The sequence below is a fragment of the Phyllostomus discolor genome, chromosome 4, assembly GCF_004126475.2.
Source record: "Phyllostomus discolor isolate MPI-MPIP mPhyDis1 chromosome 4, mPhyDis1.pri.v3, whole genome shotgun sequence".
NCBI lineage: Eukaryota > Metazoa > Chordata > Mammalia > Chiroptera > Phyllostomidae > Phyllostomus > Phyllostomus discolor.
Genome location: NC_040906.2, coordinates 31,976,439 through 31,991,457, shown reverse-complemented (window position 1 = coordinate 31,991,457; position 15,019 = coordinate 31,976,439). Strand labels below are relative to the sequence as shown.

General features: G+C 40.9%; 1 protein-coding gene across 12 annotated transcripts in view; it reads right to left on the bottom strand.

Moving 5' to 3' along the window:
• The window catches only part of ANKRD44 (ankyrin repeat domain 44), a 296,575-nt gene that overhangs the window by 15,469 nt on the left and 266,087 nt on the right, over positions 1 to 15,019 (bottom strand). For all 12 annotated transcript variants that reach the window (XM_036023135.1, XM_036023137.1, XM_036023141.1 and 9 more), the window contains exons 19-22: positions 10,957 to 11,044; positions 9,799 to 9,916; positions 8,280 to 8,496; positions 4,225 to 4,312 (exon numbers count right to left, since the gene is read on the bottom strand). In XM_036023135.1, the coding sequence (XP_035879028.1) occupies positions 4,225 to 4,312; positions 8,280 to 8,496; positions 9,799 to 9,916; positions 10,957 to 11,044 (511 nt within the window). The remainder of the gene's footprint in view (positions 1 to 4,224; positions 4,313 to 8,279; positions 8,497 to 9,798; positions 9,917 to 10,956; positions 11,045 to 15,019) is intronic.

The window sequence follows — 15,019 nt, the reverse complement described above, 5'->3', positions numbered from 1 at the left end:
AGGTTACTTTGGAGTATGGAAATTAAAAAGTATGCACTATCTACATACAGCACAGCCTTCAAGCTATCTGATTCTACCCTTTCATTGCCTTTAAACTATTCTTACAACTTTGAAAGTTTAGATAGGGAATTGCCAACTTTCCTGTCTGGTAGCAGTGCCCTTTCCCCCTTTCCTCACAAGAAAGAAAAATAAAGTCCATGCAAAAACCTTGCTAAATTCTGGTAGATACTATGGCTACATTCTGCTTTAAAGCCAACTCACTCCAGTGCCTACAGATAGGATCCTGGGAGAACTGGGAGAAACGGACAGAAGTGAAGAATTCTTCTCAGAGTCCAGTCTCCCCAACTTCTGTTGTGCCCAATCAAGAGAGGAAGTTAAAATGTCAGGTAGTCCCTTCCTTTCCAAATTCATATTTTTGTGAATTTAGTTTTGAGGTACTACTCCTTGTTTATCAATCTTTTTCTCCCCCAAGGACAGCCTATTGCTGCCTTCATTTCCTTTTTTAGTTTATTTTTTTCTTATTGAGATACATTCTATTAGTTTCAGGTGCACAACATGATTCAGTATTTGTATATACTGCAAAATAATCACCACATTAAGTGTAGTGAACATCCATCACTACATGTGGTTACCATTTTTTTTTCTTGTGGTGAGGACTTTGAAGATTTACTCTCTTAGCATCTTTCAAACTACAATAGAATATTGCTAACTGCAGTCACCCCGCGGTACATCAGCTAGTACCTTCTTGTTTATCCTAGTCCTTTCCTTTGGTTATCTGTGGCACAGGCTCTGATTCTTGGGAGGGTGGCACCTTTGTCACCCTCTTTGGGGATAACTCCGGCATTCATGGGGTTATTCAGTATTGCCAGGAATATTTATCATTTGTCTCAGCTGAAAACTTGACAAGATATTTGAAGGAATTTTTTAAAAATAAGTAGCTCCATGGTCAGAAGTTGGGCAAACTGGGAGTTGATATTCAAAGCCTGATAGGAACATCTTTTATAACTTTTCCCCCAAGCTAAATTGAGACGTGTACAGGGAGGGGCAGGGCATGAAATGCCAAAGACAAACATCTCAAAATTTAGAATGTAGGCATTTTTTAAATTTCTATCTTAAAGATCTTCTTCCTAATGTTAAAAAGCAAATTAAAGTTAATGTCATTGAGTGATAGCCCCTTGATATCATGCAGATTGCAACCCAATTCTTTGAGGAATTAAAAGAAAAACAAACCTCCTTGCCTTACAAATAGTGTCTTTATAAGAACAGAAAAAGCCCACCTACCTTTTTTTACCTATCACCCAAACTTCCCCTATTAATCTCACAAAGCTGTACATGTAACAATTCTGGATTTAGGAAACGAAACCCACCCTGGGGACTTCCCCAACTTCTCCTGTGCCTTTGAGACAGAAATGTTCTGCTGCTGAGTCTTCTCTGGGAACAAAGTACTATCTCTTCGAAATGCAAACCTCAGGGAGGTGATTCGTATCAGAAAAAAGAAAAATAAAGGCTATTTGGAAACAGAAGAATGAAAAATCTGAAAAGTCTTCTCCATCAATAATAGCAAAAAGTGTAGCCATCTGGGCAGGTAGGTAACCTTAATTTCCTCCGTCTGCCAGAAAAACAATTTGGATCCGATTGTTCTTTTATAAACTGGTGAGTTTTGCAGCGTCATACCTGTTTCAAGGCTAAAATTTTGAAATGAAAGCTGTAAGATCTCTGTTTGTGTCTGTCTATATATTTATGTATGTTTTTGTGGGTATGCTACAGATACGTGATTTTTTTTTTCTGCCCCAGGATGGCAATGCCTAAATTATTTTATAAAGAGCACCATTTAATTCACTTAAAAAAATTAGGCACTTTTACAAATCACATATACTCTCGGAAAGATAGAAATTAACCCAAATATTTTTCAAGTTCACATGATCTAGGATAATCCTTGGGTACAGGTTATCAATATAAGTTTTCCAGAAATTATATAACGTTCCTAAAAATCTGATATGTCCTGGTAGAATGTTATCAGTCATAATTCCAGTTACCTTAAAATGTTGTGTGCCACAGAAATAACTAAATTTCCTTGTCAATTCCACTGTAATGAACTCTCAGCAGGTCTTTTAAACCATGGACATTTTTAAGTCTTTCGTCATTTTCAGATAGTTATTATTTGTCTCTGAGGCTTTTGCAAATGTGAGATTCCTACCAAGCACTCTTGACCACTGACACTCCTCCCACATTACAGGATGTTAAAGAACCCTGGGTGCATATTTCACAACTGCAGAAGACTCCGCCCTATGTCTGGTCCCGTGCGAACACTGGAGACCTCAAAACTGAACTGACTAGGAAGAGAGGTAGCTGACATTGAGGTACACTACTTCCTCCCATGATGGAAAACATTTCTTCCCATTCCCCTTTCCCTCGATGACCATCCTTTCTCTAACTTTTACACCATAAAGATGTTTATGATTCTTTTGCCTACTTTTTGCCTTGCTCTGGCCTAGAAAGATAGTGCCATTGTTCACATATCTCAGACCACTGCAAGGGGGGTCATCCAACCTTCCAATGACTGTTGTAGTTTTGCCTGTCACAACTTTTTCCCTGATTTGAATGCCTCAGTTTTGCAGGAACAGGCTACTGGATATACACTTCTGGGGGTGTGGAAACAGCAACATGAAATACATGAACAGGCCAACTGGCTTGAGGAAGTATCTCCTCTTTAGGATCATTTCTTGACTTACTTGATTTTAGCTGGTTTGGTTCATGGGGATCATGGGAATCCAGGAGTACCCTGCAAACCTTAGGAATTCTTTTGCTGTTAATAATACTAATTATCTCCCTGGTCTTTTGTGTGTTCTCTTAAGGGTTTTAGTCATCAGCCAACGAAATACAGACTAAGACCCACAGAGGAAATGGTAACTGAGAATCATTTGCAACACCATCTTTGACCAAACCTCTTGCTTGACCGTAGGTTGATCAAAGAGGAGAGGGGACTGTTGAAGGTACATTAACCTCTCCTTGGCAGGCCAGATGCCACTGATCCTGGGAAATCATGTCAACAAAACAAAAATTTTAGGTTTCATGTTTTTGTAAATGTTCCACCTGCCCCAAAATCAGACCATTCAGTAACCAATACAGGATCACCCAGTTACATGGGTGATTGCCCTGTTCTTATGATAAACTCGAATAAGGCCAGATATGCAACCCCAGCCAATCAGATATTCCTTCCCATCCTTGTTCTTTATTCTTTATCCTGTAAAAGCTTCCTGACTTCCACCCACTTTGCAGGTCTCTGAAATCTTGAGGGTGGACACTGCCTGCTTCATAAAGTGTTAAATAAAGTGTGTTTGTAGTGCCTAAACTGTCTTCTTTACCATTTTAACAGTTCTACTGGCACACACTCATTTCTTCAGAACCCCTACATCCAGGCAGGAGTTTACTGCACACTGTTTACGAGGCATCATGTTAGCTGTTTGGGGATAGCACAGTGAAAAAGACATGGTTCTTCTGATTTAAAATCACTTCTACTCTTCATCCCTTATCTTTTCCTTATCGATCCACTTTATGCCTCCAATGTCTTTGCAATCAAACGACCCGTCTTCATGTGAAGATGACCATCTTCGAGCTCAGGGACAAGGCAAACACAAAGCACTCCCAAGTCTTAGGCCCCCAGGCTGACCGTGGTTGCCTAGGTGACATGATCCCCCAGGTGAACACAGGACCCAGGTAACCCTGGAAGTCCTACTTAAAGCCACTATATTCTCTGAACGATGGTTCACACTATGAGATTGGAGCAAAAATTACATTCCCTCCCCCCAAAAGAAACACCTTAGAATCCCTTAGAATATGAAGAATAGAGAATTACAGTACATGAAAATCTTCCTAGTATAAGATGTCTTTCTAATTATTCATAGGGAGATTGTTGCTAGCCCCAACTTATTTTTAGAATTTGGCTGACAAACGTGAAGCGCATCTGAAGCTCTTCACATGGAGTGTAATGTGCCTCCCAGTCCACCTCTTCATGCGGTTTCCCTAAGGTGCAGTGTGAGCCCCCTGGGACCCACGGTGTTCCACAAAAATATCCTGGAAAATCACGGCCATTGCCTTTAGCAACAAAGTGGAACACTTTGGTCTTATCTATAATGTCAAAGCTTTTTCCTTCCTTAAAGGCAATTTCCTTACATGCAGTTAAAGAATTAAAGCAACGCTGGTCACTTCCGCAGGTCTACTTACATTGCACAGTGCAGTGGAGTGAAGGGATTGCCGCTAAATGTGCGAAAACATTTTTGCTCCAAAAGTACCTCTATACAGTTTTCATTACCTGCAAGGGAGCAAAAGAATTTAGGAAATTCCCAAGAAAGAAATGTTGTTCCACACAATCAATTTTTTGTCATTAAGTACTGAATTCTGGCTTATGAATTTTCCTGAATTGGCTGAATGCTCATTCTCCATGGAATAAAATTCACAAATGCCAAAACGTTATTAACTACGCTCACAGGTGTTCTAGACATAACGAACACATAAAACAATGAAGGCCATATGGTCTGGTGGAGAGAAAGAGATAGAGACCTCATTTGTAATCAGAAGAGATTCAGTGTTATGCTCAGTTCCTGATGGATGCTTAATATACCTCAGTTTTCCCATATTTACAATAGGAAATTTTTCTTTTACCCAAATTAATAGATTCACTTATAATTATGTACCTTAGTGAGGAGAAGATGAGGCTGATAGAAAATAGTATCTGAGATAATGCAGGTGAAAAGGCTTTCACTATAAAACACTACATAAGTGTTTAAAATGACACTAAGGCCTATTCCTGGTAGATAATATGTGCCCAATAGGTATTTTTAAAAACATAAGTAGAGGAATAAAAGCAAGAAGTTATTTTCAATAAATGACACGTAGTTTCCAAACCAACTGAATTTTAAGAAAGGTCTCTGATCTGTTAGCTTACTTGTTATGTGAACTAAGGCAATTCACTTGTGGTTTGTGAGCCTCGTTTCTCATATATGTAAAAAATCAGACTAGCCCTGGCTGGTGTGACTCAGTTGGTCGGGCATCGTCCCACGAACCAAAGGTCATGGGTTCAATTCTCATCAGGGCACATGACTGTGTTACGGGTCTGTCCTCAGTTGGGGCATATGCAAGAGGCCACCAATTGATGTTTCTCTGCCTCTCTTTCTTCCTCCCTTCCCCTCTCTCTGGAATCAATTAAAAAAAATCAGATGAGGAATAATTGCCCTACCGATGTCACAGGAAGATGGGAGCTTTACTCGATAAAGGGCTTGTGAAGTGATGGATGGTAATTAAGGCAAGAAGGCAAAGCTACTGGTTTTAAAATACAGATGGCTGTCCTGCAGCCTCTTCCTGGCTGAACTTGGTGCTAAATTACTCAGAGTTCTTTTATGTTCTCCCTTATAATGATGTAGATAGGACAATTCTAAATATTAAAACAGGAATCAAACTCTTTTATAAAGAGAAAAAGTGAGACTGCTTTTTAAAAACATATGAAGTAATGAATATAAAAATCCCCTAAATTTATGCACGTTATATTGTTTAGCTTTCCAACTATATCTAACCCTCATGTAGACACATCAAACCCTCAATTAGAATGAACTCCCCCCTGAGAATTTAGCTTAGGGAAGCATCTACACATACCAGTTCCTGGAGACTATATGAACCCAACCTAAGGGTCTGTGTAGATAGGACTGGGGATCCTTGAATGCCTTTCAGTATCTAAGTGCTCAGCGAAGGGGATTCTGGGGAGAAGACTGCACTGAAATTGCTTAGGAGAGAACCGCTCCTCTCCCCCAGCTGGAACCTGGAAAGGCCTAAGAACAGAGACTGCCATCCCTCCTTCCTCCCCTCACTCTCCGGGACAGAATGTGGTCTGGTGGTCTTGCCACCTGCCATTATAACCAATGCATCGTCCCCTTCCTGCCAGACAAATCAGTAGCGGGGAGACTGCAGCTCTCCAGCGTCAGCGTGGGAACAAAGCCAAGCTGAGCATGTAGAAAATTTGGCTTTTCCTGACACTGGATCCAATGAAAAAAGAGGACTGTGATGAAAATGAAAGGAAATGTCTTAGATCAGAGCACCCCCAAAATCTGCCTGAACCCCATAATCATAGTTTCTGAGTGGAATGTTGAATGCAAGAATTGAAAATGGAAAATTAAAATTATAGAAGCAGAGGAGGAAATACATGAGAAAATATCCATATAAATTTAGGGGTGGCAGACCTTAATCAAGCAAGACTGGAAACCAAGGTCCCATAAAATGAAAATATGACAGATTCAACTACACGACAGTTCAGAACTTCCACATGGACAAAGACGTTGTAAGCAAGGAACAGAGACGAGTGATGGCCTCTGAGAAAACACCTGCCACACGTAACGCAATGTAACGTAACGTGACGTAACGTAACATAACGCAACGCACGTAATGCGTGCCACACAGAACGTACAGAGAAGACTCGTCTCTCCGAGACAAGGTCCCCCAACAAACGTGTGAGCAAAGATGAAACTCAGTAGTAAATAAGCAGTAGGTGGGGAAAGTAACTTCCAGAAGAGGAAATACAAATGAATAAACACACTATTAGACAGGGAAACATATATTAAAATATTGAGATAGCCTTTTTTGACCTTCAGTTCACAAAAGTGAAAAAGATGATACCACTCTGGTCTGGCAAAGGCTGGGGGAAATGTAAGTTTTATACACGTATTTGGTGGAGTAATAAATAATGTCCTTTTTGCAAAGAAACAGTATAATGTATTAAAATTAGAAAACACGCATACCCTCTTATCAATAATTTCACATTTGGAAACTTATCTGACAGAATTTAAGGTACATAATATGAATATATACACTGCAGCACTGCTTATAATAGGAAAAAACCTGAAAACAATCTGAATGTCCATTAGTAGGAACCCGGTTAAAAAAATAATAAGTTCTGATACACATATGCATCTATATTTATCTGCCATGACACGTGCCACTATTAAGAAGATCGACCACCACTGAGCCATAATAACTTGTAAGGGTGTCTGCAGTTGAGTGTGCACAGAAGTAGGGGTGAACACACCGAGCGCCGGCTCTGGGTCCCGGATTTCTTTGATGCTGTGACCTTTGATCAACCTCACTGTCTTTAGCAAGCATATCAGACCCCCCTAGTTGATGATTATCTGTGCTCCATAAAATGTACCATAAATATTTTTGTTAGCAACGGACAGAATGACATGGCAACCATGGTAAATATTAAACTGGTGATAATATTGATTATAAACCACTCTCCAACACAAGACCACCAGGAGGCATGGCCCTGGACTGCATTCTTTGTTTCTTCGCCTGTCAATCATTAGTACCTGAGCTACACCATAAACAAAGAACTGTAAGTGAGGAGAATAATCTCTCTGTTCATGGGGAATAATCTGCACAAAGTGCTGGGCTGTCTGTCCACTCTGCTCCTGCATCCCTGTAAAGAGATTACCCTACAATAATTTCTCTTATGTTTTATGGAGTTGCCTACACCCTTCTCTCTGAAGGCACCTTCTGATTTATTATGGGGGCTGGTATACCTCTGCCCCCCATCAGACAATGTGTTAAGTAAACCAGAGCAAAAAAGAAAGTTAAACAATGATAGTTGTTATATGATTCTATTTTCAAAACAGATGTATGTGTATTTGTGTTTGTTTATATTCCCAAGGGAAAAGTATTAAAGGTACGTGCTAAATTACATCAGAGAGTGAGTTTGGAAATGGAGACAATTTTTGAAATGTTATGATTAGCATGCATTTTTTTTACTCACATTAAGTGAAATAAAAATGTTTAAATCTTCTGAGTTACAAATACAACAACATAAAAGGGAGAAATGAGATATGAAAAAGAAATTTTAAAAAATCATTCATCTAGTAGTCCAACTAGCAGTCAACTGTGACACATTATATCATTTAAAAAAAAAAATTATAGCTGTATTATTTTAAACACTGTAGGATCCCTGGTTATGTCGTGCAGATCAGAAACCCTGATTACAACTTGTTATTTCAGTTCACTGGAAGTTCAGGTCAGGAGTTATATGTTACTAATGAACAAAAAGGAGAAAGGTGAACTTGTATCCCATTAAGGCACCATGGCCATGAAGAGAAAATACTAAACAAAAGGTACGTTGGGTGCAGAAAGATTGGTAGTCATGGTTTACAACATGATGCTGTGTCCTCACCTCCACTGAGGTCACGGTGGTGCTGGAGTGGGAGGGCAGACCTCGGGAATTGGGCAAACGACAGTCAACTCACCATTATAACAAGCCCAGTGCAGTGGCGTGTAGCCTTGGTTATCTTTGAAAGAACAGTCTTCCTCCGAAAGCGCCATCTGGAGCAGCTCACTCAGCCACGTGGCGTGGCCACGAGCAGCTGCGTAATGCAAGGGTGTCCTTCCTCTGGAGTCTTTGCAGAGAATTGACACTTCTTGTTCCAGCAGCATTTGCACGCATTCCTCGTGTCCTGTCATAATCTGATACGGTGCAATTAAAAACACAAAACAAATTTCAGAAGGGCAGAAGCCTCAGGAGGTGACGCAGGTGGCCAGGTGAGGCTGGGCTCGCAGTAAGAGGACATATGTGCCTGGGCTTTAAAGGAGGTGAACTCCGCCCTCCTTCAGGGGCAGGACAGCCCAGCAAAGCTCACATCAGGAACGTCCGTGAGAACATTAGCATTTTGGAAACTTCTCTTTCCTTTCTAAACATGACCACGAAAGGCATCATGATATAGTAAAAAACACCAGCTTTAGAATCAGGAAGATGTGAGTTGAATCCTGGCTTCCCCTGGTAAAGCTTGGACAAGTCAATTCACCTCTCATTTCACTTACCTGCAAGTGGGAATAGTAATGGTGACCCCACAGGTTGTTGGGAGCACTAATGAGGTAGGATACGCAGAGGCCCCCAGCCTGTTGCATGGCCCACAGGAAGGGCCCAAGAAATAAGAACTAGGATTATGACTTTGACCACTTAGGGTTCCTCTTCTTTTCATTGACCATGGCATTTTGCACCAGACCCAAACAACACTTTTATTTCTGCTTTTGTTTTAGTTTCCTTGATATGCTTTAAAAAATAATTTAGCAGAACGTGTGCAGAGAAATATCCACATGATACGTATTTGAGCAGGACACATATTTCAGGTGGAGAACAGGCCAACATTTTTCATAAAGAGCAATTAGAAATAGCATGACTACTCAAAACTGCACCATCAATGGAATACATGATAACACCTGAACACAACTGGCCATCCACAATAATGGAGCAGGAAACTATTTACTGACATGGAAAAAAGTTCTTGATATTTTAAAAGAAAAAAAAGAAGCTTCCAAATAGCATCTTCAATATTCTCTTTCTCAAAAAAATGAAAATGAATCTATTTGCTGAATAAAAAAGATTGGTTACATAAACCAAAAAATGATTGTTATCTCCAGGAGTAGGATTACTGGTGATTGTGATTTTCTTCTTTGTGCTTTAAAAAAATTTTTTTGCAAAGTTCCTAGGATGTGGATTTCGTCATCAGAAAACAGAACCAATTCTTCCAATAGTAAGAGTTCATGTATCTATCATCACAATCTAATACAAAATCTCAAGTAAAAGCCCTAAAAATACCTGCCATTATCTTACTTTTGCTTAAGATTTTATAATTTCTTTTACTCTGACTGAGGTTAATTGGTCATCTCAGGAAACACTCGTTTTACTAAAAACACCTGTGGGGAAGAAAAGAGAAACATGCTAACTCCGAAGCCGCTGACAGACGAAGGCTGAGGAAGACTACGCACCCCTCTGTGCAAGGCTGTGCACCCCATGACGTCGACGGCATCCACATTCGCTTCTTTTTCAAGTAACAATGAGACAGCATCAATATGTCCATATGCCACCGCAAGCATCAGTGGGGTTCTAGGGAGAGAGATAAATTGGGCTTTTTAAAAGATAAAACAAAACAAAAAACTTCATCACTTCCAGTGGGAAGACCTCATTCTCTCTATCTCTCTGTCACTTTGTCTTTGCAACTCTCTCTTCTTGAGAGCTGCTTGATATTTTGAGTGCCCCCAATGTGCTACGTGCTATTTGGAATAAACAATCTGCCTCTGGTGTTTAATGGCCACACGGAATGCTGTCAGTGGAATGATTAATGTGGGTGGGGCAGGGAAAGGTTCCTTCTCCAGATGTTCATTTTAATGCCACCATGCTGAAAACTACGTAGCATTTACTAAACATCAGTGGAGTAGGGACTGTGTGTTTGTAACACACAGAGCAGTTCTACTTTCATAGTTTTCTAGGTTGGCGTTTGTTCAATCTTGCATTTGAACAAAGCTTGATTGCCTTGAAGAAAAGTCTGACGAATCTAGAGGAAAGAACAGTGCTGGCATCCAGGACAGGGAGGGGTCCTCATTCTGACTTGAACGCTAACTCAGTGTATCTAGGGTGAGTCACTAGCGCTCTGTTGCTCTGCATTTCCTATAAGATTGGGTGCAGCAATGGGCTAACAGATGGAAAAGACTTTGGAAAAAATAACAAGACTTTGAAAGGATAAAAATACGAAGTGTTTTTATGATTGGGATAATTTCTTGGGGTCCTTGCCATTATTAATTTTAAAAGGGGAATGTAGCAGCTTCAAAAGAGGGTAAAATGGATAGAAAGAAGGAACAAAGGAGGACTATTTTTAAAAGGCCAGGATCCCTGGCCACAGACATAAATAGTTGGCTCCTTTTCATCAAGACGCACACACACGCAACAGCCTGCATGCATTTCTTTCAAATAAACACTCTAGCCCAAAGTCACCTCATTATTCTAGGGTTCTCATCCATGAATTTCATCCAAACACACACCCCACCCCCAACCTAAAATTCAGCAGTCAGCCCTCCTCGCTACTTAACAAATTACCCAGCCGCCTGCTGTGACTGAAACATCACCCCAGGCCAAGTGAGAACACTTACTGTCCTTTGGCATCTTTCACGTCCACCGCTTCTGGGTTGTCTGCGATTTCTAGCAACAGCCGCAAACACAGTGTGTGACCATTAATTACTGAAAGAGAAAATAATGGCCATTCTTTTTAACAGACCAACGCTATCATACACATCCCTCCAAAGTGAAATTTAGGTGGACTTCGAACCATTCGTTTTCGATTGCTGCTGACAGCTATCCCCAGGTTTCCAGCTTACACTAGCTGCTGGGCACAGTGCGCTCCAACGTGTATGTTACTAACCCCTCTTCCCTTTCTTCCCATCAGGGCACGCTGGTCCTCACCTAGCTTTTCCCTGGTGCACATATTTAGGGTTATTATTCCTTTTTTTTTAACCTCTCAGAATGAAACTGATCATTCCTCCCCACTTTCCAGTTACCTTCTTTCTTCCTTGGAGTCACCCAATACCATACAATCCCTTGTCCTGCTTGCCTTAAGACCTTTTTAAAAAGGAGGAGGAGGGGGCAGGAAAAGGTGGAGGAGGGGGAAGAGGGGAGCGGGAATAGGATGGCAGGAGAGAGGGGAGGAGGTGAAGCAGAAGGGAGGAGGGGAGAGGAGAGACGAGGGGAGGAATAGAGTGAACAGGTCCTGCCTCTGTTTCCCTCAGTCATTGTACACTCGGAGGCAGACCCTGGAGTAACAATTCTGGTTGATGAGCGGTGACTTAAAGCAAACGCTCAAGCTGGGAAGGTGTACAGCAGCCATCGACTCATTGCTCATTGACTGACAGCCTGGACAGCTGCCTGCGGCTGCACCTCTGTCCTGGAGTTCCTCAAACCACAGCCGGTTGTTCCTCTGCCTGACAGTGTCTCAAGCAGGCTAGGGGGAGGGGAGGGACGAGGCAGCTCTCCACTGGCCTCACTACCCTGGATCCCCTCAGTCCCCTGCCCTCCCCTCTCTTCCCCACCAGAGCTCTGACTCCTGAGATTTCTTGCCCTTCCCAGGCGTTGCGGGGCCCTCACTCCTAATCATCCAGTGGACATAATGGGGACTCACAATGGGCAGGAGACGTGGCCAGAATACTGTCGTTGGACTTGACCTGCTGGGGCACAATACATGGATGTGCCCTTATGTGCACCAGTATGATCCTCCTTTCAGCAGTGGGTGCTTTGGGCTCTGGGAAGCAAACCTCCTAGGATGACAGCTCCAGTGGGGTGGGTGGGGTGGGTGACTAGTACCTTCAGTTTGTTTAATGCAACCCACAGCCTTAAAATAGACATTCCAAATGTGTCCTTCCCTCCTCTCTGAACAATGAGAACACTATAAAATGCATTGTATTTACCTCATTATGGATGTGGAGAGAGAAGGGAATAGATGCAGCTATGTTAGGTTAATGAAGGCTCTTCTAAGAGCTGCATTTTACAGTCTGTTTTATTCCATGTCAGTCATGAGTGAATGCTAATTTAGCAATGACACATTTTCCAGGGACAATACATATTAGAATTAGCTCACATTCATCGACACCACTCAAATTAACGACAGGAACAATGCCCACATTTTGTAGACCATTGCATTAGGCTCATTGTCAGCAACATCCCATTTACGTATCTCAGGAGGAAATTTTGGGGACTGGAATACAAGCAGTATATTGTTGTTGCTGTTGTTTTTTTGTTTGTTTAAAATAGTACATTAAATCTGTTACCTGGTAACCACTACATCCAAGCAGCTTAGTGTATGCTTAAAAGGAAATGATTAGCAGGGGACTGACAGCTAAATGCCACGGGAAATGGGTTCATTAAGTGGAGGGAGGTACAGGGGAGTTTGAATGATGCCCCATCCATATTAATTTGACGTTTTTTACATGCTCATAGTCGTAATAGTTCCACGGATATTTGATTTTTGGCTAAAGAGAAAAAGTGTGTGTGGGGGGGATCATCCTAGGTCACATCACTGACCCAGTGTGTTGGAGATCAAACCGGTTTCTACAGTAGTGCTGTTTTTTTTTTCCTTGCAAAGGGTGGCGCAGAGTAAGTGTACTGCAGCTTTTTGAACTGATCTAACAGCCCTCGGATAAATATAAGTCCCCCTTATTGTAAAAGTGTAGCCAAATTATAATTCTTCTTGGCTCCCCACATACTCCATTTTTTCCTAATTGCCTTCTAGCAAAGAGATGCTAACATGTCCTTAGCCGTGCTCTGCCAAGTCCAGCTACATCCCAGCCTAGCTCAGCCACCCCTCACTATGAGTGACAGCCATTTTTCAGGCTGCTCCAAGACCACAACTGTCTTTGCAACTAGCTGTGCCAGAACCTCTAATATCCATGTTGGCTCCCGCTCCTTGCAGGGTTCCCAGGATTTGAAACAACGAAAAAGTTGGCCTTTCAAGTGCATTGGAAAAGATTCTGGATAAGCAGATTCTGCAAGCACAGGCTAAAGTTTCCACACAGCAGACATTTTGTGGAGAACAGAGTCAAATGATAGCCTGTGTTATTAAATGGACCACAGAAGGAAAATCCAAAAGGCGTGAGTCTTCTTGACCACTAGGGGGCTCCATTGGATCATAACCTATACAATGGCAAATAAGTGACAATGATTCTTTTTCACTGCTTACCTGTCTATGAGAGCGATTTTCCACAATGAAAATAGGCCATTTATAATTATCAGGAAGTACCTGATAACTAAAGCAGGAAGTTTGCCTTAATAATAGGCAACCAATATTTAAAAAGAACTAAATTGAACTTTAGTACCAAGGATGTCTAGAACATCAAACTTTATAATACTTGATAATAATACCAAAGAGACCAAATGCACAGGAAAGTAAGGATTTATAGTGTAACCATATGAACCACTGCTGACCTCATGGCCTAGGTTTTTTCCAGGAATAATGATTTACAGGTAATTAGATGACACCCATGTTTTCCCTATTTCCATGTTGTTTTTCCTCAGTGGTTTGGAAATTCAGGGTTGGGGATGGAAATACTTCTACAAAGCCTAACATTCTGAGAAAATTTTCCCAAGTAACAAGATCATTAAGTCTTCTGAAAAACCGTCTTCACTCCTTTGCTTCCTCAATATACGAATCTAATGGTGTAAGACAGTTATTTCTCATTATAAGACAAGATTTACCGTCCTGATCAAAGGTGGATTATCATTTAATTCCTGACCCCAAAGAAATTCATTCCTTAGCTGAGTCAGAGACTCCACATTACCTTTATATCTGCATACATGTCTAGCCATGTTTGATATAGTTTTATTTTATGTATATTAGAGAAAAATCCCAGAAAAGGCAAATTACTTACTTTATGATCTATACAAGCACTTTTATTTAAGAGTCTCTATATTTACACTCGATGCATCACGAATCAGAGCAGTAGCTCAGAAGCATCATTTAGACTGGCAGAATGATGTGCTGCTGGTCAGACTGCTGTCTGATGACTCCTTTTATGAAATAGCACTGAAATATCATTAATTTTATGCACTGAAGATCATGTTAGCACTGAAGATCATGTTAGACCTTCCCCTTTTTTTCAGAAAATTTTCTGATTATTATCTGCCAAAGATTCTGAACACTCTATTGAGTTAAGAAGAAGACCAGATGGAGCACAGAAAATTTTTGGAGCTGGATTTATAGTATGGATTTACTCTGTATGATACTATAATAATGTATACATGTCATTATGCATTTGTCCAAATCAATAGAATGTACAATACCAAGAGTGAACCCTAATGTAAACTATAGCCTTGGGATGATTATGATATGTCAATGTAGGTTCATCAATTGTAACGTAAGTACCACACTGGTGGGTATGTTGATACTGGGAGAGGCTCTGCACACGGTGGGGTCAGAGGGTGTAAGGGAAATCTCTGTACCTTCCTCTCAATTTTCTCATGAATCTACAACTGCTCTAACAAAAATAAAGTCTCTAAATAAGATGGCCAGAGCCCATCTGGCCAGAGAACAACAATCTTCTCAAAGTGGACAGTAAGCCAAGCATTTTGGAAGAGTGTAAGTGTATCTGGTGTGGAAAGAAAATATTTTAAAAATTGGGATCAAAGAAGATGCTGCCATTCTTTTACTGAAACTTAAGTGCACCACAA